The sequence below is a fragment of the Spermophilus citellus genome, assembly GCF_964194105.1.
Source record: "Spermophilus citellus genome assembly, chromosome: 1".
NCBI lineage: Eukaryota > Metazoa > Chordata > Mammalia > Rodentia > Sciuridae > Spermophilus > Spermophilus citellus.
Window position 1 is genome coordinate 27449913 of NC_138182.1, and position 27684 is coordinate 27477596.

General features: G+C 41.4%; 1 protein-coding gene across 1 annotated transcript in view; it reads left to right on the forward strand.

Annotated features, from left to right (window-relative positions):
- The window catches only part of TEX26 (testis expressed 26), a gene marked incomplete at its 5' end in the record, with an annotated part of 38833 nt that extends 16470 nt beyond the window's left edge, over positions 1-22363 (forward strand). The window contains 5 exons of the mRNA XM_081260404.1: positions 916-1066; positions 3721-3877; positions 13839-14015; positions 15929-16090; positions 22235-22363. Of these exons, the coding sequence (XP_081116530.1) occupies positions 916-1066; positions 3721-3877; positions 13839-14015; positions 15929-16090; positions 22235-22353 (766 nt within the window). The 3' untranslated portion in view covers positions 22354-22363. The remainder of the gene's footprint in view (positions 1-915; positions 1067-3720; positions 3878-13838; positions 14016-15928; positions 16091-22234) is intronic.
- Between the last annotated feature and the right edge of the window lie 5321 nt (positions 22364-27684).

A 27684-nucleotide genomic window follows, 5' to 3' on the forward strand; every position in this document is an offset into this window, starting at 1 on the left:
TTGTCAAGATAAATTCAAGGCATATCATTTTAATTCTGAATATTTTCTATGTATCAAAATAGAATCCCAAAATCGGATGCTTTAAAAATATAATTTCATTATTTCATCCTCAAAAAAAAATCAATCCCTTAGTATAGAATAACCAGTCAGCAATCAGATTCATTCCAAAAATTTGTCTCAAAATTTTAAAAAGGTTTGAAGTAGAATCCAAAGTCCACACATTACTTTTGGTTATTATGTCTCCTTTCTCATTTAATCTACTTCTGCACTTTTTTTTTTTTCTCCCTGACCATTTTTTTTTTTCCTGAAGAAACAGAATCATTGTTTGGAATTTTCCTGATTCCATCCCCATCATGTGTTTTAAAATATTCTTTCTTGTAACTCAATATTCTGCAGACTTCATTTGATTCAGATTCCATATTTTGGCAAAAACATTTAATAGGTGGAGGTGAGTATATTCAACCAGAAGCACATCATACCCGGTGAACCCCTCCTTTTGAGTTCTTGGTGACATGGCTGATCATGGCCTAGATGCATCATTTCACTGAGGACTTGCAAGCCAAAAATGAACATCCTAATTTGCTTCTTTTTGTCTCTGGAATTAATCTTTTCCTTACCAACTATGTAGTTAGATTGAGGTACTTTTTGTCTATAAGAGTATCTTTAAAAAATATAATAAACTTAGGTTGTTATTCTTAATTTCATTTTAGATACCTGTACATTTGCTAAAGCCATCCTACGATTGTCACAGAATCGTTTCTTATCAGGGGAACCCTCAAATTAAATTATATCTGGCATCAAGTCTTAAGTTAACCCATCTTTAAAAAAATATATCATTAATCAAATGGTTTGACAGGTGCACTGTTGTGAGATTTGGCATTTAATCCCTTACTCTATTTTCTACTTTTTTTGTAGTCAAAAAAGTATCAGAAGATTAGGATATGCATATGCACTTAGTGATCCCATTCTGAATACACGATACAGTGACGAGTACGTTTGGAAATCATATTCTAAGGAAAATACCATAAAAAATGGGTCTTCAAGAGGACTAAGGAGACCAAAAAAAGTAAGCCAATCAAATAAGATAATAGCTCTGTATGTGTCGAATTTAATACTGTGTCAACAATCCATGAGAATAAGAGTTTGAATATGTCACAAACACTCTTCACTTTCTTCTGTGATGAGCTATATGGTCCTTCTGGGACGATTTCCTTCCTACCTTCTCATCTTTATTTCTAACCATGCTATCTCTATCTCTGTTTATTTCTCTGTTTTGTTGCAGAACATTTTTATCATCCCAGAAAAAACAAAACAACTCATGCCCATTAAAGAGTTACCCACCGCCCCCCAAAAAATCCCTGTCACCTTCCCCTTAGAAACCACCTATTTGCTTTCTATCTCTGTGAGTTACCTATTCTGCATAGTTTACATGTGGAATCATACAACAGGTAACCTTTTGTGCCTGACTTCTTTCACTTAGTATAATATTTTTGAAGTTCACCTCTGGTGTGGCAAGTACCAGTGCTTTCTGTGATTGAATACTGTTGTATGAATAGGCCACAATTTATTTGTCCATACCACCCTGTTGGATGTTTGGGTTGATTTCACCTTGTAGCTTTGGTGAATAGTGCTTCTATGAATAGGTATGCACAAGTTTGTTTTGTGCTCTCTCAAACCTCCCTGACTTTTATCACTCTTGCCTTCCTCTAGAAAAGCCTTTTCCTCTCTACTATGGAGCACTGCCCTATATTTCTTCAAGGCTCATTTTAAAAAGAGCCATCTCCCATCCTCTGCCGGAAGAAAAATAACCAATTCTTCTGCTGTTTTCTCGGCACTGTACACCCTTCTTCCATCATATAAGACAATTCTCAGTCAAGGTTTCATTTACCTGACACCTAGGATGAGGCCCTTGCATGCATTGAAGAGATGACAAAGTGGTAGAATGGACAGTATTTGATGACTAAAGGGATGTGAAAGATGAAGAAGAGAGAGGGAAGGAGGATGTTCATATTTCTTTCTCGGAGGCTGGGTGTGTGCTGACGCTGTTTTCTGAGCTGGAACATGGTGGAAGACCAGGTTTGATGGAGAAAGGAATAAGAGGGAATGGGAGTTGGCAGCTGCACATAGAGGTCTGGAGCTCCCGTGAGTGAGAAGCTGGAGAGGTAAACTTGGGAATCCTTAGAACATACACTCATACCCCATCTAACTTGGTTCCTCGTGGCATACTTTCATTATCATCTATATGTGTCTTAAGTATTTTCCTTAAAATCCTAAAATAAATATGAAAGAGTTAATTACAACATTATGCTGTATTTGTATGCGTATACATACAAATAGACATGCGATTTTCATTTATCTAAGTACTATCCAAGGCTCTCACCCTGAGAGCTAGCATGGCTGCCTCCCTGTGTTCTCTCAGCCAATGAGAGCTGGTGCGAGTTGGTGTGGCCGACTGTCCTTTGTGCTCTCAGCCAATGAGAGCTAGTGTTATAGATGGTCCTTTGTACTTTTAGCCAATGAGTTTTGGCAAGTCAGATTTGTTGACCCTACTGATCTGGTCACTGAGCCTCAACAACTGTTACCAAAGAGAAATAGCAATATAATTTTAATATCATTTCCCATGATCTTGCTGAACACCACTTAGAGAATGGTCCAAGAGATCCACCCTGAATCTGAATCCTAAAGACTTTTTAAATGGCACTGTGGGTATGTAATCAACAAAATCCAGACTTGGAACCTTTATGCATCAAATAGCTGCTTCAATAGATGCTGGCATATTTACAATTGGTTTCTTCAGTAGATAAATGATAAGAGAAAGAAGGGGATTGAGAGGGAACCTGAAGATTAAAAGGGACTTAAAAGATAATTTGAAACAGTATGAATATATAACTATTCCCAGGAACTTGGGCAAAGAGAAGGGTTTCTTTACAAGGTAGAAGAAATAAAGGCAGCCACCCAGCAGAGAGGAAGACACGGAAGTTTCTAGAAGTGAGGGTCGCTGGAGTGCTGGGCTGGAGCACACTACAGGGAACTGGATCTAGCTGCCCAAGTGGGTTGGGTCCTGTTGGCAGCACTGCAGGTACTCTCATCAGAGATGCCAGGGCAGATGTGGCAGATGGGAGTTGGTGTGCAGAGCTTCTCTCCTGACAGCTTCCATTTTCCTAGGGAGCTAGGGAGTGAGGTCATGAAAGAGGAAGACGGCAGCAGGGAGTGCAGGTTTCAAGTTTTATAATCCCAGAATTGCTTTGGAGGTAAAGAGGAGACAGTGCCTTTCCTCCCCTGACCCCCACAGTGTTGCTAAGGCCTCTGCCTGTGAGTCAGGGTTTCTCTCTGGGATGTTTCTCTCTAGGACTCCCAAGGGGAAAGCAGCCACTGTCTCTGCTCTTTTGGGAACAGGTAGCCAGAACTAGAATAGTATGGGTTTTCTCCTTTTTTGGTCTTGTCTGTGGGAGAATTCTTTTTCGAAGCACAATTTTTTGGTGCTTGCAATCACATTTTTTTTTTTCATCAGTGTGAAAAGTCAGAGAAATGCACAAGCATCTGTGCTACAGCTAGGTAAACCAATGGGTCCCATTAACAGGCTCCCTGCACTCAGGCAACCAGAGAGTTCTAACTGGATATAAAGGATTCCAGAGACTATGTCCACACCAATGCTCGTATTCTTGATTCCATTAGGTGAATCTGTATCAATTTTGTTGAAAATTGTATTTGCATTGATAGGGCTACATTGAATGGACACTACCTCCAGAGCAACCAAGTGAGACAAGAAGGGGCTGTGTTCCTTGGAAAATTCCTGCTTCTATGGAAGAAATTAAGAAGGCAATAGCAAATCAGTTTGTTTCCCACACCAAGAGAGATTTTGTGGATCTAGACAAAGGTAAACGTGTTTGTTTTCCTCTGGACCCTGATCATGTACTGGTCAATGAGTTGCAGTAGTTAGCGGCATGGTTGTGGTCCCTTTCCTTGAGAAACTCACAATCTAGACATGAAACAGGAAATGTCATGTGCAAAAAGAGTCAGGCATAAACAGGTGCATGTTTTAAGAAATGCAGGTTGCCATGGGCACAACATAAAACATCATGAGGTGGTGAAGTGGGAGGTGGAAGTGGAGGTCAGGAGAGGTTTCCCTTCCTGGACCTAAAGGATGAAGAGAAATGAGCCAGGTAAAGATGTAGGGGGGAGAGTGTCACTTTTGTCTTGTGAAGGCATAGAGGAACATTTGAGGAACTAAAAGGACTTCATGTGTAGAGATGAAGTCAAGGGCAAGTGGGAGGAATGAGAGAAGAAATCAGCACAGGCAGAGAGAATTCAGTTTGAAAGGGTGATCTAAAGCACAGGAGTATCCCAGGAGCAATCAAAAGGTTCATATTAGAGTGGCGATATAGTTCAGATGTAGACTCTAGTATGAAGGGGGTAGTCCTGACTAGAGGAAAGAGGCCACCAAGAGGTTGTCAAAACAGTCCCTGGGGGAGAGTGGTGCCTGAAGCAGGGCTGTGCAGTGGGGATGGAGGTGTGGTACCAGCAGGATGATAAGACGGGCACTTCAGTCCACATCAGCATGGTGGAGGATGGTTTACCTGTTTAAGACAGTGTACCACCAGTGTCCACTCCAGTGTCTGATTCATCATAAGCAATGAAAAGAAATATTGGTAGAACAAATGAATGAACCATAGGGTTGAGTGACTGATAGATGACAGGGATAAGGAAGTCAAAGGAGCCAGCTGTCTGACTGAGGATGGGATGGGATGGTGTGGTACCTTTTGTACACAGGTATAAAAAACAATAGAGGGTTAATCAAGGCCCATTTCAATTTCTCTGTAGCTCAGAGGTAGAGTCTAGCACTCTTTTCATGCTGCCTCCTAGAAAAACACATGCCTCTTTCTGGAATTGGACTTTTGCTCTACAAATCTTCCCCTGCAAGAATCTAGATTCTCCCATGATTCACTTGGCTCTGCCCTTAGGATTCTGTAGCTGGAATAACATTTGCCTTGGTTTTCTGTAGGGTAAATGGAGATGATGTGATAACTGCCGCCATTTCTCAGGGGCTTCAAATCAACTTTGTGGAGTCAGACCCATTTTCCAGAAATGAATATATACCCATACCGTGCAATTTTGGTCTTTTATATAGGCAAGAAATTTGCTTCATGAGAATTCATGAAAATTGATCATAGGTATTTTAAAACTCTTCCCTGTAGTGGAGAATGCAATGCTCTCTGGTTGGATGCTCCAAGCCTTGTGACAAAATGGTGGTTGGAGCCTGGTGCTCTCCCACCTCTTCGGTAAGAACACATGGTCCTGAGGAAGCTTGGCAGCCATGTGGATTTTGAACATAAACAGAGAAGCACGGAGGGCACCCATCTCCTTGAGACTCTGGAAGTCAAGGGAGGATCACAATGCCTATGTTGTCCTCTGTCTCCACCTTCATTCCTGCCCCCTCCGTCTCAACAGCTCAGTCCACCCTAGAGAACTCAGGATGCTCCTCCCCTCTCCCTGAACAGGAGCTCCTCTGCCCCAGTTATCTGGCTTTTCCTCCTAAATCACCTTTCCGTCTCTGTGGCATCCTTGTCTCCCCCACCAGCGTTCACTCGGCTCTAGTGTAGTGTTTAAAATACCAAACAAGAACAAGAGCTTTTCCTGACTCACGTCTCCATTTGGCAACTGTGCATTTCTCTGATTCTCTTCACAAAAACTGCTAATGTTTACTAACCCCTTAGTTTTCCATAATTTAACACATTAAATCTTCAGTAAGCTATGAAGTTATCACCCTCAATCAAAGATGAAAAACCTAAGACTCAGAGGGGTGAAGCAACCTGCCCATGATCACCCAGCTAGTGACAGGTGTAGTCTAGGATACGAACCCTGGTAGTCTGGCTCCCCTTGTCAAACCCACATCCCTAGCTGGGCACACTGGTGCATGTCCATTGTCCCACTTACCTGAGAGGCTGAGGTGGCAGGATTGCTTGAGTCCAGGAGCTCGGGGCCAACCTGGGCAATATAGCAAGACCCCATCTAAAACAACAAAGCCAACAAAAACAGAAACATCTACGTCTTTCGGAGTTAAATTATATATGCTATTTCCAATTCTTAACTTGTTGATCACTATTTTTAAAGACTAAAAGTTATTTTTATTAAACAAATACATGCATATATTTAAGTGGTTACTCAGACATATAAAGAAATCACAATAGTTCCTGACCTGCCACTCTCCACCAACACCCTTACCTGCCCTGAGTGATCAATTTTAATCCTCTTAACAGTTTCTTCTTATGTGATTCCCCATAATTTTAAATACTGCTGCTATTTTTAAGTCACCAATTTTAGGCATTATTACTGATCCTGCTGTAGGTAGTGGAGGATCTGGTACTATAACTATTTCTCTTTCCTCCTCTCTTCAGCCTTTCAGTAGAATTATATTCCAAATTTTTGGTTACATTATATCATTACTGCTTACATTATGATTATAATGACAGGACATATTATGATCACATAATATGATATGATTATGTAACATTTATCACTGAGCCAGCGTGTATTACATGATTATTATTTTTTATTTGTTTTTACCATTTAATATTTGACTTTGTTTCCACATACCTTATTTTCTATGTGCCTGTCACTACTTTTTTCCCAAATACTTTGTCATACACTTGCCAAGATTTTTTCCAAACAGCACGTTCTATGCGTTCTAGTAGTTCTCCTGGAGATCCTCTGATCCGCCCCCCACCCCTCTCTCCGCCATCATTGTCCTCTAATCTAGGCTAGTTGAGTCTAGATCAGTTAGTCTAACCATTAAAATATATGCCTACATTTATTTAATAAAAGTAACTTTTAATTCTTAAAAATAGTGATCAATAAGAATTGGAAAATAGCATATGTAATTTGACCCGTAAAGGAATTTTAAGGGTGAAAGACGTAGATGTTTCTGTTTTTGTTTGCTTCATTTTTTTTTTTTTTTAACATGGGGTCTTGCTGTATTGCCCAGGCTGGCCCCAAGTTCCTGGACTCAATTGGTCATTCCATAGGTTTACCACCCAACTGGGCCCCAGGACCTTCTTTTTCATCATTCTGGAAATTTTCTTTTGTATCTTCCTTGCAATGGATCCCCTGTTTCCTGAGTCCACATCTTTATCTTTCTTATCCTCCTTTTATTTTGCTGAAGCACGTCTTCCAGTAACTTCCTACGAACAGGTACAAGGGAGAAATGTTTTTGCCAATCTGGGAAAGTCTTTTTTTACTTTGCTACATCTGTTTGATAGTTTGGCAGGATATAGATTCTGGGTTGATGATTATTTTCCCTCAGAACACATTCTTCCAAATATGTTCTAGCATCTAGGATAGAGAAGACTGATGCCATCTTAATTTCTGATCCTTTTGTATTTTTTTCTTGGAAACTTTTTAAAAAAGTTCAGAGCTTCTTTGGCTCAGTTTTTCAGAAGATAAATTTCTAGTTAGGAAGTGTTATGGCTTGGATATGAGGTGTCACCCGAAGGCTCCTGTGTGAACGCAGGAATGTTTGAAGTGAAATGATTGAATCCCGAGAGCTGTAACCTCATCAGTTCCTCCTAGTTTGAATGGACTGAGTGATATCTGCAGGCAGGTGGGGCATGAGTGGAGGAGGTGGGTCACTGGGGGTGTGCCCTGCAAGGGTGCATCTTCCCTGTGTCCCCTTTTCTCGTCTCTTTCTGTTTTCTAATCCCACCCTGAACTGTGCAGCTTTCCTCCACTGGGCTCTTCCCCCATGATGTCCTGCTTCCTCTTGGGCCTAGAGCAATGGAGTTGGCCATCTGTGGACTGAGACCTCTGCAACTGTGAGCCACAAATAAACATTTTCTCTTCTAAGTTGTTCTTGTTGGGCATTGTGGTCACAGCGTTGCAAGTTGTCTTAGACAGCTTTTCACTGCTGTGACTATAGGACCAAATCAGAGCAACTGTGGAGCAGGAAAAGTTTATTTGAGGGCTCACAGTTTCAGAGGTCTGAGTCCATAGAAGGTCGGCTCCATTCCCCAGGGATGAGGTGAGGCAGAACATCATGATAGAAGTGTGTGGCAGAAGGAAGCAGCTCACATGATGATCAGAGAAGAGAGAGCGAGAATCTCTACAGCCAGATACAAATATGCACCCCAAAAGCCACACCCCAATTCCCACCTCCTCCAGCCACACCCTACCACTTTGATTACCATTCAGTTGATTCTTATCAGGGGATTAATTCACTGATCACGTTAAGACTCTTGTAACTCAAACATTTCTCCTCTGAACCTTCTTGCATTGTCTCACATGTGAGCTTTTGGGGGACACTTCACATCCAAACCATAACATGTCTTAACTCATTTTCTACTGCTGTAACAGAGTACCTGAGACTGGGTAAATTATAAACAAAGAAGATTTGAGGCCAGTGGTTCTGAAGGCTGGGAAGTCCAAGATAAGGGGCTGCATCTGGTGAGGGCCTGCATGACACATCATAACATGGTGGAAGGCATTGCATGATGAAAGAGCACATGAAAGCAAGAGAGGAAGGGTGGTTTCCAAATTTATCAAGAGTCCACTCCTGCAATAACTAACCCAATCCCCCATAATCGTATTAATCCGTTCTGCCCTTGTGATCTAATCACCTCTTAAAGGTCCACCTCTTAATACTGTCATTGTTGCAATTACACTTCAGTATGAATTCGGAGGGGACTTTCAAACCACAGTAGGAAGGGGCTGTAATATGACTGCATGGGTTAAGAAGGTGAATCAAGGAACCACTCTGCATCCAAGCTTCCAGCCAGGCCTCTGATTCCAGTTCTGAGCCTCTCACCCTATCTTCCACAGTAGCTGTCATATCCAAGTCTGAGCCTGCTGGAGTTCCATAGAGTGGGTTAGCTCACTTATCTGTTATTTCCTTCTGTAGTTCCTAGGTTTCCGCTTCCTCTGCTTTGCTCATTCAGTTGCTGTATCTTGTTTGCTCTTCAGCATCTGGCCAAGTGTCAACATTTCTCACGTAAAGTCACTCTGATGACGTTTGGGCATGGAAGGATCCTAAAGGCAGGAATACAGTGGAGACAATTCACTGGGTTCAATGTGAGATACTGCTAACCCTTTGAATTTTCAACCCCCTCCAGGTTGGGTTTTGTCCCCATCCAGTTATTGAAACTCCTCTTGTCAAGGTGCTCGATGGCCTTTCATTAGGATCTTCCCATTTGCTTCTTTCCCAGCCCGTGAGCAGCAGTCAGTATTGCTGGCCACTCACTCGCCCTTGGAACCCCCTTCTCTTTGAACTTCTGTGTTGTCACCTTCTCCCTGTGGTTTCCTATTTCCTGTCTCTTACTTTCTGGTCATTTGTCCATTTGGTATCTGCTAGAGGTCCTGATTCCTTAAGTAGCAGCTATCCTGGACTCCCACACTCGGGTCTCTCCCCCAGACCTCTCAGTTCCATATATTTGGAGAAGTCTAGAAGGGTCCCAACACATGGCCTCCTTTCCCTCAATTGATCTTACGTTACCTGTTGGACCCTCCAGTCCCTCCCACCCAAGGCAGATGGATGATCTTTAAACATCTAGACTGGATCCTGTTATTCTATGGCTTCTTTTCACTTGGCTTTCTATCACACTTTGAATAAAATGCGAGTTTCGGTTCCTTCTGTGGGTTCCTGTTAGGCCTTGCTAAGTTCCTTACCCTCGTCCACTCGTTTCATCCCCATCATTCCTGAGGATCCACCCCATGGGCTTTTTTGGGTCCTGAAAGATGCCAACTTCCCTTCCCCTTTGGCCAGTGTGTCTTCCCCAGCTCTTCCTGAGGTTTTGCTTTTCCATCCCAGCTTCAGCACCACCTCCCCCATGAGGCCACCTTTTATTTCTTTATCTGAAGGGACCTTCGTCTCATTTCATCTAGCCTGTTGCACTTTGAAGTCATTTGTTCCTGATTCTTGTCTTGTGTTGATTTTGTTTCACTCCTTATCTCTGATGCAGTAAGTTGTCCATCCGGGCTTAGTGCAGCGCCTGGTGGATGCAAGAAGCCCAGGACGTATTTGTTGAATGTCAGAGAGAATACATGTGAAATGCCCTTCTGAGATTATAGATGGGCACGGGGTGAAAAGAACAGTGTACCTGCAGATAAACAAAAAGGATCGAGGAAAAACATTGGAAATGCCAGAATTCTTCAAGATGTCTTTGGGTTTTCATCAAAGTTGTCCATTCAGCAAATCACCATTTCCCCCAAGTGCTGGTAAATATTCAGGACCTGTCAAGACTTGCTCCTAAATTTCTCAAATCCATCTGTTTCTCTTGCTGCCCACAGCCCTGCCTTAGTTACCAGTGTCTACCTTGGATGACCTCTGATCCAATTCCCTTTTCTAGTTCCTTCCCCCAATCCACTGTGCATACTACAGTCACAGTGAACTTCTGGAGGTGAAAACCAAGGTCACCTAGGCTCTACTTCCCTTTAGGGACTCCCCCATAGTCCTCCAGACAGCAGCTAAATGCCTTAAAAATTTGCATAATGGATACCCTTTTCCCCTGTCCAGCCTCCCGCCAGTCTCCCCCCACCTGTCCCCACAACCCTCTTGAGACTGCACTGCTGCCTCCTCCTGCCTGCATGCGTTGTTGCTTCCTGTGCAGAGTGTCCCCCTTCCTCCTGTCAGCATGTCTGCCCACCACTGGAGTCTACACGCAGGTGTCATTTCTGTCCTGGAAGCCTTCTCTGGTCTCCAGTTTTGTCTCAGTGTTTTTGTAGCCCCATTCTAACCTCTTTTGAAGGACTTATCACATAGTATTGCATTTATCACATAGTATTGCGGTTATGTTCTGTGTGCTTATTTTCTCTAAGACTTTAAGCTTCTGAGGCACGGGGACTGTGTCTTAGCTTGGTATCCTCATTATTGAATATTGAATTAAGGCAAAAGAATGAGAAATACCAAAAGGTGCTTTTTTGTTTGTTGTTTGGTTGGTTGATACTGGGGATTGAACCCAAGGATGCTTTACTGTTGAGCTACAACCCCTGTTGTTTTCATTTTTAAAAAAATTTGAAATAGGGTCTCACTGAGTTGCTCAGGCTGGTCTCAAATTTGTAATCCTCCCGCCTCAGCCTCCCAAGTTGCTGGGATTACAGGCACGTGCTACCACACTAAGCAAGATGCTTGTTTTCACATTCACACTTGGAGAACTTGGCTTTGATGAGTTAGAACAGTTGGTAAAGACACTAGAACCATATCCCACTTGGCTTTAGAGTATCGCTGCCAATGGTCCTAATTGTTTTGAATGTTCCTTGCTCTACGTTACTTTTGGCTTGAGCCTTTCTGCAGAGCCCTGCCTGATCTAAATGGGCCAGTTTCCTTTTCAGGGAAAATTTACTGGTACAGTTTTCAAGTGGAGAGAAACCAAAGGGAACTGAGCCTCTGAGGAGCACAGATGACCCCTTGGGTGAGGCCTTCAGCCAGCTTAGCTCTGGATCATGGTTATCTCATCTGTCTCTACTTCAGCACCAGGATGGGGGGCTTCAGTCATTCATTTGGTCCCTTTGTATGAAGAACCTCCCTTCTTAGTTATGCCTGAAGGAGCTCATTAACAAGAAATTTTTATAAAGACAACGAAAGTATTAGCTGAGAAACACTAAGCCCAGGCTAAGGAGCAAGATTACAGTCGACTGGGAGTTACCTTACACATATATCACAGAGGCAGTTGCCAGAGTGTGGTTCAAAAGACTTTAAGTGCTAATCCATAGCAATTATGTTTCCGGTTGGTTTTTGTCATTCACTCATAAATTTAGTAAATATTTAATGAGGTCTATTAATGTGAGAAGTACAGAGAATAAATGAAGAATAAAGCTTAATCTCTGCCTTCAAAGGAACTTAAAGTATGTGTAGGTCCTGAGTTATGCCTTTTCTAGGTCCTCATCTCCACTGATCCCACTTCTGTGCTGGTCCATCCTGGTCCATGTAAAAAGACCTCCAAGACTCTCCCCAGCCAGCTCCCAAGTCACTTCTCCATGTCACCCTCAACTCTCCGTCCTGCCCAGGGCGCCCTGCACTCCGCCAGCCACACACCAGGGGCCCACTGTGTGTTTCGCCCCATGCTGACCCTTTGTCAGGGCCCCTCCCAGCGGCTATCTGCCATTCGTCTTCCTCCTCTTTCACTCTTCTCTGGGCTTCCGTGGCACCCTGTGCAGAGCTCTGACTCAGTGATTCCTAAAAACACGGGAAGTCTGTTCACAGTGAAGAGCCTGGCACTCCCACTTCGGGAGCTGCTCAGCGTCTGAGATGAGGATCCGCAGGGATCTGTTCTAGAGACCCTTCCCAGGAGATTCGAACCTCTCCACAGTTCCTCCTGTTGTGGTTGCAAGACTTATCATGTCCCATATCTGTTGGTCCTGGAGATATCTCTTTAATCACACTGGTTTGGGGTTGTCTGAAGGTAGAACAATGACTTCATTATTAATCACCTTGGCAAGAAGCACACAACACATCTGGGGAATGAAAACATTCGCTATTGAATGGTTGCCCTGGGGGACAGGGAGAGAGACACAGGCATGATGTATTTCAACATAAATTTGTTTTTCTCCTATAAAGCTATTAGTAAATGGCAAAAAACAAGTTAGAGATGCAAGTTACTGGGAACAATACCAGATGGTTTTCCAAAGTATCTCCATGGGCAGTTTCTGAGGTCATTTTGAGGCCATTGAGCACCTGCATCTTTTTTCTCCTGGGTCATCCAAAGTTAGGGGCAGCTTGGTGTAATGAACTTCACCTTTGCTGGTCTAGACAGAGAGCTTATTTTAAAAAAATCAGTATTTTAAATGTTGTCATGTGCTGGTAGATGCAATAATGTATCCTTTGATACACAGTGTAGACCAGTAGATGCCATTGTATGAACCCTTTGACATACAGTGTTTATTAGAATTTTATTTGGAAAAGTCCTATTGAAAATTAGTTTTCAAGAGAATTGAGTTTAGTGTCAACAAGCATTTCCACTGGTTAGACATTGCTCATGAAACCCATCTTTTTAACATCTTTATTTTTCTGAATAAAGATGGTGTTTTATAATATGCCCCCGAACTAAGGCTTTGCCAGCAAAAATGAAGGGTGAATATAACTAAATGAGTTGGCTTGTGGCTTCTCTGTCATGTTTGTGAAACTCATGTTTAATCAGTGCTTCATTTAATGATGGTATATTTAATGAATGTTTTTAGTAGATTATTATTTCAAAGAAATAATGTTATTATCACTAATAACAATGATGTCCCCTAGCCCTATACCAGATAAGCTTTCAATGGTTCTTTTCCAGGTGATGAGGATGATACATACCACCCCATCTGGGGTTGATAGGTTAAGCAAATAAAAATATAAGCTGCCCAGTTAAATATGAATAATGATATGTAGTAGATAATGAGTAATTACTCATATGAAAAAAGTATTCATGGTTTGTCTGAAATTCAAATTAAACTGGGCATCCTGTGTTTCAAATGGCAACATGAGTCATATCCAAAATCTTTATCCCTTCTCCCTCTCTGCCCCTCACCCCTGCTCCAGAGACTGGCAGGGGGATAATCAACGCCTTCTGTGCTCACAGAGCAGAACAAGGGGTACTCTAAGGGGCAGACAGATATATTCATTAGGGACTGCTTATAATTATGTGAGGATACCCTACCTTCTGAGAAAGAAGAAAATAAGTTAAGTATTCATAAAAAGCACACTGACCATTCTTCTAAATACAAGAGGTGTGTGTGTGGGGGGGTGGGGGGTGGGGATGAGGGGTCTGTCTGGCAAATTGGAAGCTATTGCCAGAAGCAAAATGGAAAGAAATGCTACTCAGAAATAGGTTACAAGGAGTATTTTTTTTATTTCTTCCCTTTTCCATTCTACCCAGTTCAGGAGATTAAGAACAGTTCTCCGGTGTGTTTGGACTGGAAAAAGTACCTTCCCCGGCCCCCAGACACTGAATTTCGACGGAATTACCAAATTCCAGCTAAAATTCCTGAGTCGCAGGATTTTAACTTCCGATATGGATGCTACTCCAACCTGTCAGCTGCTTCTAAAGGTCTAGGTAAGTACACCTGTGGTTTTAAAAATAACTCCAAAGATCCCGTAGATACCACGCAAGGGCTTGCTCCCTGGCACACACGGAAGCCAGTACCATGGCACAGGTTTTTGCACAAAGAGAGAAATTTATTGTAGATCAGTCAACAAGGGGGTGGGAGGAGGCCTACTCAGATTTGTCTCCCTGATGGCCCTTAGCAAAGGAATTGAAGTTTAGCAGGGGTGAGGAGTAAGAGGACTGCCTGGGTGTAACGCCGAGTCTTTGTGGAGCAGTCTGCACCCTGCACACCAGGCCAGGTGTAGCTTGTGGATGCTTTGTGATTGGGCCGCTTCCTGTCTCTCCTTTATTCTGGTCCATCCTGCACCTGCCATCGGAGCCCCTGGGTTCTAATTGCCATCGATGAGGCTGGGTTCCCTTTCTTCAGGTTTCACTGGTAGCAGACTTTGGGTTCTTCTTGGCTCTCGAGGTCTGCGCCTGCATCCTGAGAAACAGCATGAAAAACAATTTTTAGAAATGGGCAGTTGCCGCTTTTGTAGCCCAGTTTCACTATCCCTTTGCTCCAAGATTCCTTGATGCAGCAGCCCTGGCGGCCAAATTTGATAATGGTCACAGGGAATGGCCGTGATCCTGGCGGGCAGTCCGAACCTTGCTGGGTTCAGAGGGCACCCTCCCTCCCTCCAGCGTCTTCAGATTTAGCACTCATCTGTTTGAGTGTTCTTGGGCAATCCCGAAAGTGTTTAAAAGTTCCATGACCAAGTCCTCTCCAAGCTTTTGGTTAAGAAGAAAACTTGGTGTCTTCTGAAGAATTGGGACCAGATAGTCCCTGAGACAGAAGAATTTCAGAGTGGAAGCCTAGCATCCTGGAGCTAAAGGGTGGTCCAGAAGTTACCTCGTCTAGAGCCTCAGGGCACTCGTGAATTGCCTGCACCCCATCCTTGCTGAGGGTTGACATGCCCCTCGCATTCAGGGTAGTGCTCCATGTTCCAAGCCTTGCACTGTTCCCATAGCTGGAATATTCCCGGCTAAACTTCTAGTCATTGATTCTTCTTCTTTTCATGGAGGTTAACTAGTAGCAGAAATCTATTATTCTATAAAAAGGTCATCATAGAACTTCTTAGTCGTCTTCTTTTCCAGTTAAAGCATTTCCAGACCCTACAGACACTCATCTCAGGAAGGAGCATCAAAACCCCTCAATAGTTTGGTCCTTTTATGTGGCCAATGGCCCGTTTAATAGGGGAACCTGAGACTGGAAACAGTATTGAAGGTGTTTCCGAGGGTTACCAAAAGCTTGAGAAAGTTGTAGAAATTGGATTTTTGTATCATGTCTTCATTTTAAAAACATGTTAGCTCTATAAGTATCAGAATCCACATTAGAATAACAATATTCATTATCAAATATAAGCGCCTTGGGTTGCCCACACCTCTTACCTCTCCTAGTCTGAACGGACAGTGAGTGCTGGCTGTAAATATCATTTTTCTTCCAAACTGCTCATCCCAAGACTGATTCCCAGGCCACCGGGAGGAGGTGTCTCAGTGCACCAACCCAAGTTTGCACAGGACATGTCCTGAAAGACCAAGGTGTTTCTAGGAAGGTGGTTGTTTATTAACCTGGTGGTGCCCACTGCCATCCCAACACTGACCTGCATATGAGCTCACGTCAGAACAACTTCTTGTGCCCCATCCCTCCCTCTTCTAATGGCAACAGTCTGGAAGTCTCAGCAGCTTTGCGCAGCCCCTAGTTACTGGAGGAATCAGACTCACACAGCACCTTAGTTTCCAGCGTCGTGAAGTATGCAGAGTGATGCAGAGTGACCTCCAACTTCGGTCAGGGTTGCCAGGGGCAGGTTCTAACAAGCGGGACAAGAGTTCTCTGCTTGGGTGACAGCCGCTGCGTCAGTCCTTCCCTTGTGTTTCTGTAGTCCCTTCGGTGCTGCACAGCTACATGAGGACCCAAGAACGTACAAAGAAGCAGACCACTTACCAAAGTGACTACGGGAAGGACCGCCTGGACTTCTCAATGATCTTGAACTCCATCACGCCCTGGCAAATCAATAACTACCTTAAGACTGTTTCTGACAAAGGTAAGATGGAGTCTAAAGTTTCCCATTTCATTTACAGATCGTAGCACATTGCTTTATACTAAAATAGCAATTGTCCCCATTTCTAGCCATAAAAAAATTGCTTTTTAAAAAAATCCCCAAGTGTTGCGTGAACCTCAACCTATTGAAAACCTTTTCCCTAAGAGAGGCCCAGTGACTTCATTCCCACTTATTAAAAAGGAGGTAGAGCTTTTCACTCATTCCCAACCCATTTTGCCTGAAGTTGAATTATTCCAGGATGGCTTCTCTTTTTCTTCCAGCTAATTGATTTCTCTAGTGGATGACTGTATTATCTCATGTTTTGTTTATTCCCCCCCCCCCACTATTTCCTATTTGGTGGCTCATTTTTGTGACAGCTGTTGACACTATCTGAGAACCTCCATTTTTCACACCTGCCAGAGAGCCATTCCATTTTCAGGATGGTGTCGTTCCTCCTCTTCATAACACTTACCCATCCCCGGGCTGAGCAGGGGTGGGGTGGGGATGGATTTGGGAACATCGCAGGGGTAACTGGTTGTCCAACTGAGTGTGTATAAAATATGAACTTGGGGATTGAAGGAGTGTGAGGAAGCAGAGCTCTTCCCATAGCTCCCTCTGTGAGGGGTCACAGGTCCTGTTTAAATACATGCCCCAAGATGGATATATATATATATATATATATATATATATATATATATATATATATATATATATATTTTTTTTTTTTTTTTTTTACATGAGCTAGTGTATCAGGCCCATTAGAAAACTTAGAGTTTAGGAAGTAAAAAAAATATAAACAGAGGTTCTGCTGTTTTCCCCTGCACCCAAGGGTCATCTCCTGCACCCATATTTGTGCTCAAGGGCATGTGGGGTCATCAGCTCTTTTGTGCCCCGGGACCAGGCCTAGGGTCAGGACTTCCCCCAGCTCCTCTGCAGCCCTCCAGCTGCTCTGTCGTCCACCTGCTTCTCTTGGGTTCCCAGTTGTCCCCAGACAGACACATGATTCTTCTGAAATTTTCACTGAAACCCACCCTTTGTTTCTGGATTTTTCTGCTCCAAACAAGATTGAAAGGGAGGGGTATGTGCATGTGTGCATTCCTGTGTGTGTGTGTGTGCACACATGCGTGTGTCTAGGTTGGGGAGAAAAAGCAGGTATTTTTCTACCCTTAAAAGTGCTTGAATGGTAGGTTTCAGGGAAACCCGAAAAGCAGATGTTTTGCCTCATACTGAGGCAGAAGTGGATATTTTCAGGTGGGATCCTGATGCCTCTTAACACATGTCTCTGGGCCAGTTTGTCACATCAGAAGGAAAACAGGAGATTCCTGGAGGTCTTCTGGTCTCATCCTGAAAGCAGAGAGAAAGCTCAGCGCAAGCCCCAGCTGCTTCCTCACTCTTTGCTCAGCTTTGTGGCAGACATGTAAACCATCCTCTGTACTTTACAAAGAGCTCATTCCACTTCCAGGAGGCAAATCTGTGGGGACCTACAGCAGGACTGTTTCTGTCTTTCCCTAAGCAGATGCTTCCTTCTGCCCAGGGACTGGCCATAGAATCGCAGCCACCACTTCTGCCCCTGGGGAGCCACGGTGGCTGCTGGGCACCTTGGTCTCCTCTCTGTGTCGTATGCAGCCTGAGCCTTGGTGATGTCCCCTAAGGGTGGAACCTCTGCTCAGCCTGCATCTTCATCCTTCAAGGTGCCTGGGTTGCCTTAGGACAGCACTGGGGACAGGTACCTGAAAGCTCATGGCCCAGCATTCAGCTATTTTGCGCTGACGTGGGCGGACAGAGGAGCTGCTTCCTGTGGGTTTCGCATCTCTCTTCACTTTAGAATGGCTCACTCATCCGTGCTGGCTGGGTTAGACACTGACTAGCAAGTAGGAGGCTACCTTTGCATCGTGCCCCAAACCTCTTGTATTTTCTAATGTCAGGGATGACACGGATGCTTTTCAGCTGGTGAAGATCTCAGAGGTGCTTTTTTATTTTTATTTTTTTCCTTTTTTTGATGGTACTGAGTAAGCAGAGAATAAAACACCTGGCAGATGTGGCAGGCTCAGTTATTATCAGCTCAGTTTGAATCATTTTACTGGATTACCCTTCATGGGTCGTAGGCCTGTTGGAATAGGAGCCCAGAACAGGAATATTTTGAGAGAGAGACAAAGGGTGGAAAGACCAGCGTTCACCTTCAGTAAAGGCCTGAGACAGGTTGGAGAATAGTCTGGAGAGAAGGAAAGGTGAGGACGGATAGGGAAGACTCCAGGAAGATGAAAGATCCTGGGGAAGGAGAGAGGAGGAGAAAGTGGCTAAGGGAAACGAACATTCTATTCCCATTAACTCTGTTGCCACATTTGGTAAAAGTTGAGCATCCTTCATCCAAAAATCTGAAATCCAAAGCTTTGTGAGCACAGAGGTGATGCCACAGGTGGAAAACTCCACACCTGGCTTCATGGGATGGGCTGCACTTAAAACCCAGGTGCACCAAAAATATTGTATAAAATTACCTGTGGGCTATGTGGATAAGGTGTATACGAAGCACAGGTGAATTTCATGTTTAGACTCGGGTTCCATCCCCAAGATATTTCATTGTATTTATACAAATACATTCTAAATTTTTTTTAAAAAAATCAGAATTATGAAACACATCTGGTCTTAAGAATTTTTGATAAGGGATCCTCCACAGTTCATTTGTGACTTGAAGAGATTGGATTAGATCTGTCTAGTGACCAGTCTGTTTTCCAAATTGTTTTAATCCCTAGGTCTGATTCAGACCACCCAAAAGCTTATTACTCTCTTTGGGTGTCTGTTATCCATTGGTAAAGATTCTGTAATCTACCTTTTTTCCCACTTAAAAGATAAAAATATCTGGGGCTAGCGATATAGCTCAGTTGGTAGAGTACTTGGTGCTTGCCTCACATGCACAAGGCCCTGGGTTCAATCCCCAGCATCACCAAATTTTTTTTTTAAAGATAAATTTCTCTGAAGTCTGGTTTTCTATGAAATTTTTAAGCTGCTACTCCTTCCCCATCTTTTTTTCCAACACAAACTCCTGTGAATAGGGCTGTCAAGAAGGTATTTCTTTGTAGTATTAATTATAACGAGGTGACCAGCAACCCCAGCAGGGTAGGTTCTTACTCAGGAGGTATGAGCTGCCTGGGAAATAAAAGGTCTGAAATAATCAGTAAGAAATAAAAACAAAGCCAGAAATTAGATATAAAAAGGGGAGCATCTGATGGGTCTTCCAGTCCTGATGGGAGCTAGGACTGAATAATTGAAAAAGGCCCCAGTTCTTTATTTAAGGGGGGAGTACATCAAAGGCAGGGATAAAGTTTCAGTGGGAGGAGTCTTGGTTCTGTGCTTGCTTCTTGGTATGGCGCAGGAGTCCTGCAGTAAACAGGTTGAATGGCGTTTTGGCAAGCCATACCCATCTCCCCATCTCTGGGAGTCTGTGTGGCTCTAATGGGTCAGTCCCATCTCCATAGCTAAGCTAGAACTTAAATGGTGAACTAGAACAGAGTACCACATGGGTAGGGCGTTCTCAAGCTAGTGGATTCTGACTGGGAGTTCCCCAAACCAGGCTTCCCTGCCTAATGGTTTCAACATCACTCAGTTTACGCATGGGTCATGGATGGCTCCCAGTAATGAAGAATGCACTTATTGGTCTGAGGATGTAGCTCAGTGGTAGAGCACGTGTGAGGCCCTGGCTTTAATCTCCAGTGCTACCCAAAATGCATTTATTTAATCACTCAACAAACTTTATTAATTGAAGACCTATAATGTTCATTTGATACAAAGATAAATAATGAGTGAAAAATAAACCCTCTTATTGGGAAGCTCCTTGCCTGGTGTGAGAGACGGATGTGTAGTTTTAATGTTGTAGGCTATAAGCAAGGGATCTTTGGTTATATGGGAAGCCCATGTGGGGTACTCTTAGTCCTGAGAGTGCACAAGGGTTCAGGAAATGAGGAAAAGCTACTCAGAAGAGATGAATCTAGATTCACAATGAGAAGAGGCAAAGCCCTTCCTAGCAAAGGGAACAGCATTGATAAAACCATGAAGACACAAGCCTGCATCTGTACATAATAAACATGGGTAGCCCTTGAGTTACAATTGGCAGTCTTTGGGGGTAGTTGTCAACTTAAGTTGACATTATATTTTACACAATCTCATCCTTTTCACTAATGCATGCCATACTTGATTCATCTTGTATACATATCTTTGGTATTGGAAAGAGGGAATTTTTTCTTTTGCTTATTTTAAAATAAAATCTTTACTATAAAGTTTAAAACTAGAGACAGTGCTTAAACTGAAAAGAATTGATGATAGCAGTTGTGGATGACATGGAGCAATCAGAACTCCCAGACTTTGGGGGAATATCAAACAGTATAATCACTTTGGAAACAGATCAGGCAGTGTTGAACATATGACTCTTTCATGACTCAAAAATTCCTCTTCTGGATATTTACCTTAGAGAAAAGAAAGCACAGGTCCTCAAAAAGACTCATATGAAAATGTTTATAACCCCTTTATTCTCAGTACCCCCAAACTGGATACGACTCAAATCCCTATCAGCAGGAAAATGGATAGATCAATTATGACATATTAACATAGTGAGAATAAAAAGGAACAAATTACTAATGTATACAACAAAATGTATGAGCCATAAAAACATGCCGAATGAAAAAAGCCAGACACAAAACACCACCTAGGGGCTGGGAATATGGCTCAAGCGGTAGCGCGCTCGCCTGGCATGCATGTGGCCCAGGTTCGATCCTCAGCACCACATACAAAACAAAGATGTGTGTCCACCGAAAACTAAAAAATAAAAAATATATTAAAAAAAGGAAATAAACCATTGTAATTTCAACAAATAAAATAAAGAAAGCTGTATACCATGAAGAGTGAAGAAAGACTTTAAAAAAAAACACACCACCTATATGATTTCACTGATGGGGAAGGTCTACAACAGGCAAATCTTGTCTTTGATTAAAAGAAATCAGAACAGCAGCAGTCTTGAGGTGTAAGCTATTGACTGGGAAGAAACATGGAAGATCTTCTGGGATGGTGGGATAGTTGACATTTTCATATGGGTGTGGCACATAAGTGTGTAAGTATCAGTTGATCCGACTGTACATGAAAGATCAGTGCATTAATTTTTATAGAAAGGGTACCTCAGTGGAAAAGTACTGGCATCAAAAAAGTATGGGGAAAGGTAGAGGCTGTTCAAAATTAAACATGGGACTGCAAAGACAAATAAATGCAAATATAGTTGGAGAGAAAACACATGCATATGTGTGCATGCACGTGCACACACACACACATACATCTAGGGATCTAGGGACTCCTGCTGCCTTTTGTGACATTGAGCAGGAAGATGTAAACATTGAGCTTTATACGTTATCACTTGCACTCTTCTTCTTTTTGGCTTTGACTGCACACATGACAATTTCTAGAAGTGAACCAAATTTTACAGCTCCACTCTGTATTGCTGACAAGACATGAAATTAAAATTAGGGAATCACAGATGTTCAGAACCATGAAAGACTCTTCCATTTCATAGATGAGGAAGTGGGAGCCAGGGAGCTGAAGGACATTCCCAGGGTTCAACAGTCATCTCTCAAGAATAACAAAACACACCGGCTTTGGTGGATAGAAAAACAGGCTAGCTTCTGTGAAACTTTAGGTGTAAGTCTCAATTGTTTATCACCAATGTTTATTACCGTACAGCCAGGATAAAGGATAGGGCTGTTAGATGTCTTTGATGGGCCACGCATCATCTAGGTGCCTCACACACATCCTTAACCCATCCCTGCGGGAGGGTAAGGTAAGTACTGTGGGCTGTGTTCCAAGATGAGGGAATGGAGAAGGGGAGAGGTTAGTGACTTGTTAACACTGGCCAGCACAGCACTGAGACTTACTTCTGTTCCATTCTAAAATCTTTCTAATACCTTGAATATTAAATTTACTCCTTAACGATTATGCATCTGTACTTCTTTAGGTATTAAACATAATTATCCTTTGATTCTTTTGATTGCCATCAAATTTGTAAATCTAGTACTATTATCAGATATTCGCCTCCTTCCTAGAATTTTTCTATTTAGCATTTAAATACTTGCATGAAATTTTTATCTGGATTTTCTTCTTCGTGATTTTCAGACAGAGAAATTCTTGATCACTTTATCCATTCTTACTGTGGCATCAAGAAAGAAATGAAAGAGGGAAATTGCTCAGTGATGAAAACCAGAAAATCAGTGGAAGCGATGGGGCCTACCTAGAAAAATCAAGAAAAAATGGATACGTATTACTCCAAATGCTTGTGATGGTTTTGAGCCTGTGGATTTGTTTTGTTTTTTAATAATAAAGTCATTTAAGGCTACAAATTTCCCTCTGCACATAGCTTTAGCTGTATCTGATAGATTTTGATATAATGTTTTTACCTTTGGATCTTGATTTTTTGTTTTCAATTTTTATTTCCTCTTTGAACCAGGATTTGTGTGGAACAGATTTATTAACTTCCCAATAACTAGAAGATTTTAAAAAATATTCTGATTGTTGATTTCTTTTTTGAATGGAGTAAAATAAATGCATCTGCGTTGGGAAGTTTATCAAAGTTTTCTTCAATGCCATTCATCCAATATATGATTAATTTTTGTGTTAACATGAATATGAGGGAAATTTTTTTTTAATTTTTTAAAATTATTTTTTTTATTGGTTGTTCAAAACATTACATAGTTCTTGATATATCATATTTCACACTTTGATTCAAGTGGGTTATGAACTCCCATTTTTACCCCGTATACAGATTGCAGAGTCACATCAGTTACACTTCCACTGATTTACATATTGACATACTCATGTCTGTTGTATTCTGCTGCCTTTCCTATCCTCTACTATCCCGCCTCCCGTCCCCTCCCCTCTTCTCTCTCTACCCCCTCTACTGTAATTCATTTCTCCCCCTTGTATTCTTTTTCCCTTTCCCCTCACTTCCTCTTGTATGTAATTTTGTATAACCCTAAGGGTCTCCTTCCATTTCCAAGCAATTTCCCTTCTCTCTCCCTGTCCCTCCCACCTCTCATCCCTGTTTAATGTTAGTCATCTTCTCATGCTCTTCTTCCCTACTCTGTTCTTAGTTATTCTCCTTATATCAAAGAAGACATTTGGCATTTGTTTTTTAGGGATTGGCTAGCTTCACTTAGCATAATCTGCTCTAATGCCATCCATTTCCCTCCAAATTCTATAATTTTGTCATTTTTTAATGCAGAGTAATACTCCATTGTGTATAAATGCCACATTTTTTTTTTATCCATTTGTCTATTGAAGGGCATCTAGGTTGGTTCCACAGTCTTGCTATTGTGAATTGTGCTGCTATGAACATCGATGTAGCAGTGTCCCTGTAGCATGCTGTTTTTAGGTCTTTAGGGAATAGACCTAGAAGGGGAATAGCTGGATCAAATTGTGGTTCCATTCCCAGCTTTCCAAGAAATCTCCATACTGCTTTCCAAATTGGTTGCACCAATTTGCAGTCCCACCAACAATGTACAAGTGTACCCTTTTCCCCACATCCTCGCCAGCACTTGTTGTTGTTTGACTTCATAATGGCTGCCAATCTTACTGGAGTGAGATGATATCTTAGGGTGGTTTTGATTTGCATTTCTCTGACTGCTAGCGATGGTGAGCATTTTTTCATGTACTTGTTGATTGATTGTATGTCCTCCTCTGAGAAGTGACTGTTTAGGTCCTTGGCCCATTTGTTGATTGGGTTATTTGTTATCTTATTGTCTAATTTTTTGAGTTCTTTATATACTCTGGATATTAGGGCTCTATCTGAAGTGTGAGGAGTAAAGATTTGTTCCCATGATGTAGGCTCCCTATTTACCTCTCTTATTGTTTCTTTTGCTGAGAAAAAAACTTTTTAGTTTGAGCAAGTCCCATTTGTTGATTCTAGATATTAATTCTTGTGCTATGGGTGTCCTATTGAGGAATTTGGAGCCCGACCCCACAGTATGTAGGTCGTAGCCAACTTTTTCTTCTATCAGATGCCTTGTCTCTGGTTTGATATCAAGCTCCTTGATCCATTTTGAGTTAACTTTTGTGCATGGCGAGAGAAAGGGATTCAGTTTCATTTTGTTGCATATGGATTTCCAGTTTTCCCACCACCATTTGTTGAAGATGCTATCCTTCCTCCATTGCATGCTTTTAGCCCCTTTATCAAATATAAGAAAGTTGTAGTTTTGTGGGTTGGTTTCTGTGTCCTCCATTCTGTACCATTGGTCCACCCGCCTGTTTTGGTACCAATACCATGCTGTTTTTGTTACTATTGCTCTGTATTATAGTTTGAAGTCTGGTATGGCTATACCACCTGATTCACACTTCCTGCTTAGCATTGTTTTTGCTATTCTGGGTCTTTTATTTTTCCATATGAATTTCATGATTGCTTTCTCTATTTCTACAAGAAATGCCATTGGGATTTTGATTGGCATTGAATTAAACCTATAGAGAACTTTTGGTAATATCGCCATTTTGATGATGTTAGTTCTGCCTATCCATGAACAGGGTATATTTTTCCATCTTCTAAGATCTTCTTCAATTTCTCTCTTTAGGGTTCTGTAGTTTTCATTGTATAAGTCTTTTACCTCTTTTGTTAGGTTGATTCCCAAGTATTTTATTATTTTTGAGGATATTGTGAATGGAGTGGTTGTCCTCATTTCCATTTCAGAGGGTTTGTCACTGATTTACAGGAATGCCTTTGATTTATGCGTGTTGATTTTATATCCTGCCACTTTGCTGAATTCATTTATTAGCTCTAATAGTTTCTTTGTAGACCCTTTTGGGTCTGCTAGGTATAGAATCATGTCATCTGCAAATAGTGATAATTTAAGTTCTTCTTTTCCTATTTTTATGCCTTCAATTTCTTTCGTCTGTCTAATTGCTCTGGCCAGTGTTTCGAGAACTATGTTGAACATAGTGGTGAGAGAGGGCATCCCTGTCTTGTTCCAGATTTTAGAGGGAATGCCTTCAATTTTTCTCCATTCAGCATGATGCTAGCCTGGGGCTTAGCGTAGATTGCTTTTACAATGTTGAGGTATGTTCCTGTTATCCCTATTTTTTCGAGAGTTTTGAACAAAAAGGGATGCTGTACTTTGTCGAATGCTTTTTCCGCATCTATCGAGATGATCAGATGGCTCTTATTTTTAAGTCTACTGATGTGGTGGATAACATTTATTGATTTCCGTATATTGAACCAGCCTTGCATCCCAGGGATGAATCCTACTTGATCATGGTGTACAATTTTTTTTGATATGATTTTGTATCCGATTCGCCAGAATTTTATTGAGGATTTTTGCGTCTAGGTTCATTAGAGATATAGGTCTGTAGTTTTCTTTCTTTGAAGTGTCTTTGTCTGGTTTAGGAATCAGGGTGATGTTGGCCTCGTAGAATGAATTTGGAAGTTCTCCCTCTTTTTCTATTTCCTGAAATAGCTTGAAAAGTATTGGTATTAGTTCCTCTTTAAAGGTTTTGTAAAACTCTGCTGTATACCCATCTGGTCCTGGGCTTTTCTTAGTTGGTAATCTTTTGATGGTTTCTTCTATTTCCTCAATTGATATTGGTCTGTTTAGGTTGTCTATATCCTCCTGTCTCAATCTGGGCAGATCATATGACTTAAGAAATTTATCGATGCTTTCACTATCTTCTATTTTATTGGAGTATAAGGATTCAAAATAATTTCTGATTATCTTCTGTATTTCTGAAGTGTCTGTTGTGATATTACCTTTTTCATCCCATATGCTAGTAATTTGAGTTCTCTCTCTTCTTCTCTTCGTTAGCATGGCTAAGGGTCTGTCAATCTTATTTATTTTTTCAAAGAACCAACTTTTAGTTTTATCAATTTTTTCAATTGTTTCTTTTGTTTCGATTTCATTAATTTCAGCTCTGATTTTAATTATTTCTTGCCTTCTACTTCTTTTGCTGTTGTTTTGCTCTTCTTTTTCTAGGATTTTGAGATGAAGTATGAGATCATTTATTTGTTGGTTTTTTCTTTTTTTAAGGAATGAACTCCATGCAATGAATTTTCCTCTTAGAAGTGCTTTCAATGTGTCCCATAGATTCCGATATGTTGTGTTTGTGTTTTCATTTATCTCTTAAGAATTTTTTAATTTCCTCCTTAATGTCTTCTATAACCCATTGATCATTCAGTAACCTATTGTTCATTCTCCAAGTGATGCATGATTTTTCCTTCCTTCTTTTATCATTGATTTTCAGTTTCATTCCATTATGGTCAGATAAGATGCATGGTATTATCTCTACTCCTTTATATTGTCTAAGAGTTGCCCTGTGACATAATATATGATCTATTTTTGAGAAGGATCTATGTGCTGCTGAGAAGAAAGTGTAACTGCTTGATGTTGGGTGGTATATTCTAAATATGTCAATTAAGTCTAGGTTGTTAATTGTGTTATTGAGTTCTATAGTTTCCTTATTCAACTTTTGTTTGGAAGATCTGTCCAGTGGTGAGAGAGATGTGTTGAAGTCTCCCATGGTTATTGTATGGTGGTCTATTAGACTCTTGAACTTGAGAAGAGTTTGTTTGATGAACATAGCAGCACCGTTGTTTGGGGCATATATATTTATGATTGTTATGTCTTGTTGTTGTATGGTTCCCTTGACCAGTATGTAGTGTCCCTCTTTATCCCTTTTGATTAACTTTGGTTTGAAATCTATTTTATTTGATATGAGTATGGACACTCCTGCTTGTTTCCGAAGTCCATATGAGTGATATGATTTTTCCCAACCTTTCACCTTCAGTCTATGTATATCTTTTCCTATCAAATGCGTCTCCTATAGGCAGCATATTGTTGGGTCATGTTTTGTGATCCATTCTACTAGCCTGTGTCTCTTTATTGGTGAGTTTAAGCCATTAACATTTAGGGTTATTATTGAGATATGGGTTATCCTTCCAGCCATATTTGTTTATTTATGTTACTGAATATGGTTTGTTTTCCTCTTTGATTATTTCCCCCCCTTTACTGTCCTTCCTCCCACTGTTGGTTTTCATTGTTATTTTCCATTTCCTCTTCCTGTAATGTTTTGCTGAGGATTTTTTGGAGAGATGGTTTTCTAGCTGCAAATTCTTTTAACTTTTGTTTATTGTGGAAGGTTTTAATTTCATCTTCCATCTTGAAGCTTAATTTTGCTGGATACACATTTCTTGGTTGGAACCCATTTTCTTTCAGTGTTTGAAATATGTTATTCCAGGATCTTCTAGCTTTCAAAGTCTGTGTTGAGAGATCAGCTGTTATCCTGATTGGTTTACCCCTAAATGTAAACTGCTTCCTTTCTCTTGTAGCTTTTAAAATTCTCTCCTTATTATGTATGTTGGGCATCTTCATTATAATGTGTCTAGGTGTGGATCTCTTATGATTATGCACATTCGGCGTCCTGTAGGCTTCTAGGATTTGGGATTCTTTCTTGTTCTTCAAGTCTGGGAAGTTTTCTCGAATTATTTCATTGAATAGATTTCTCATTCCTTTGGTTTGGAGCTCTGTGCCCTCCTGTATCCCAATGACTCTTAAGTTTGGTCTCTTTATGTTATCCCATATTTCTTGGAT